At 38.8% G+C, this 1,910-nt stretch overlaps 1 protein-coding gene across 1 annotated transcript; it reads right to left on the reverse strand.

Moving 5' to 3' along the window:
• Nucleotides 1–934: 934 nt before the first annotated feature.
• Nucleotides 935–1,390, reverse strand: LOC116200645 (kinesin-related protein 4-like). The gene has a single exon (XM_031531471.1). The coding sequence runs from the start codon at nt 1,388–1,390 to the stop codon at nt 935–937; it is 456 nt and encodes a 151-aa protein (XP_031387331.1).
• Between the last annotated feature and the right edge of the window lie 520 nt (nt 1,391–1,910).

The following is a 1,910-nucleotide window of genomic DNA, read 5'->3' on the forward strand; positions in this document are numbered from 1 at the left end:
GGTCTCTATCCGTCTCTATACCACCTATAGAGAGGAGAGTGTAGATGATCTCGGTACCGTTTCTAATTTTAGCGTTGCAACGGGTTGAGACGGAAAAATTTCGTCTCAATGCATAAGGACGGACACGTCCGTGTCAATTCCGTTTCTAAGGGACGAAATAGAGATGGACAGTTCTGTCCACACGAGATGAATAATATCCGTCCCTATTCCGTCTCTATGGACATACTGACGGATTTTAGACGAACTTTTTCGTTTGTAAGTGATAAAATTTTGTATTTTCAAAGCCATCTCAACATAGATATAGAGACGAAATTATTCGTCTCCTAAGGACGGAAATTTCCGTCAGTGATCCATCCATATGTTAGAGATGACAATATAGACAGTTTACTTCTGTCTCCTAGGGACGGAAAATGCCGTCCATAAATCCATCTATAGGTTAGAGACGAGAATATAGACATTTTATTTCTGTTTCTCTTGGATGGAATTGTCGTCCCATTTTCCGTCCAAATTTTAGAGACGGAATTACACACGAACACTTTCGTCCATATTTCTCTCCATGCATTGGGCGCACATTTACAAGAATTTCGTGAAATAGGGACGGTCCAATCCGTCTCTATATCGTCCATACAGACGGAATAGAGACGATCTTGGCACCGTTAGACGAGATTTTGCGTCCATAATCCATCTCTATGAGCCATTTGGAATAGATATTACGATGAATTCATTCCATTCAAATTCCATCTCTATTAAAATAATTAAAAATAAAAAAAAATCCGCAATACGTCCTCCATAAAATCGCATAATTATTCCAAAAACCTGCATATGTTCACCATACAATCTCATAAATCCACATCAGCCACTCAATCATTCACAAAAGCAGATAACCAAACTTCATCTATCCATAATATGTTAAAGACAAAATATTAAAATGATACTAGTCATCATCAAATTCTGAGTTGTCATCATCGTCGCCGGAATCATCATTTTCTGAATCACCGTCTTCATCATCATCGGCATCATTCTCATCTTCCTTGTCCTCTATGGGCTGGGAAAACTGATCAATGTCGTCGTGTATCTTCTTCTTCCTCTTCCCCTTGTTCACCAACATCATTATAGCAGACAAAGTCTTGTTCATCTTTTCATCCACTTTGTTAATCTGTCTCTCGAGCCCTTTCTCGCGTTTCTTTAGCTTCTTGTCATGTTGGGCAAGCTCTTCTCGCACCATATTTAGCATCTCGGAATGCAACTCATCCTTGAGTCTACGCTCAAATTGCGCTCTCATCTCTGAATACAATAAAGAGATGCACGTCTTCATCTCCTCAGCATCCTTCTCCATTGCAAGCGAAGATCCAAGGATATCAAATGCATTGAAGTATTGCATCTCGTACATTCGTCCCTTCTTGTCTGGCCTCAGCGACTTCGCTTACACACCGGCCGTCCTCTCCCTGGGATTGTTGTTGTGTAGCTTTCAACCAATCAAATTCCACCTATCATAACTCCAAGTTATTAGATCTAGACAAAAATAGAACATAAACAGGGTAGTGAACATAACATAATAGAACAAAACGAAATAGAGTGGACATTGTAGTAGAAGAGAACATAACAAAACATACATGAACAAAATAGACCAAACATAACAGATAGAACAGAACAGACATGAATAGAAAACAGAATAGACATGAACAGAACAAAAGAACAGAAGAACAGACCAGACATTGCATGAAGAGAACATATGAACAGAACAGAAAGATAGAACAGAAGAACATATAGAACATAACAGACATGAACAGAAAAAGAACAGCAGAACATACCAGACATTGCATGAACAGAATAGAAGAACAGACAAAACAGAATAGACATGAACAGAACAAACAGACATGAACTGAACTGAATAGAACATACCAGACCAG

The sequence above is a fragment of the Punica granatum genome, chromosome 3 (genome assembly GCF_007655135.1).
Source record: "Punica granatum isolate Tunisia-2019 chromosome 3, ASM765513v2, whole genome shotgun sequence".
In the NCBI taxonomy this organism is placed as follows: domain Eukaryota; kingdom Viridiplantae; phylum Streptophyta; class Magnoliopsida; order Myrtales; family Lythraceae; genus Punica; species Punica granatum.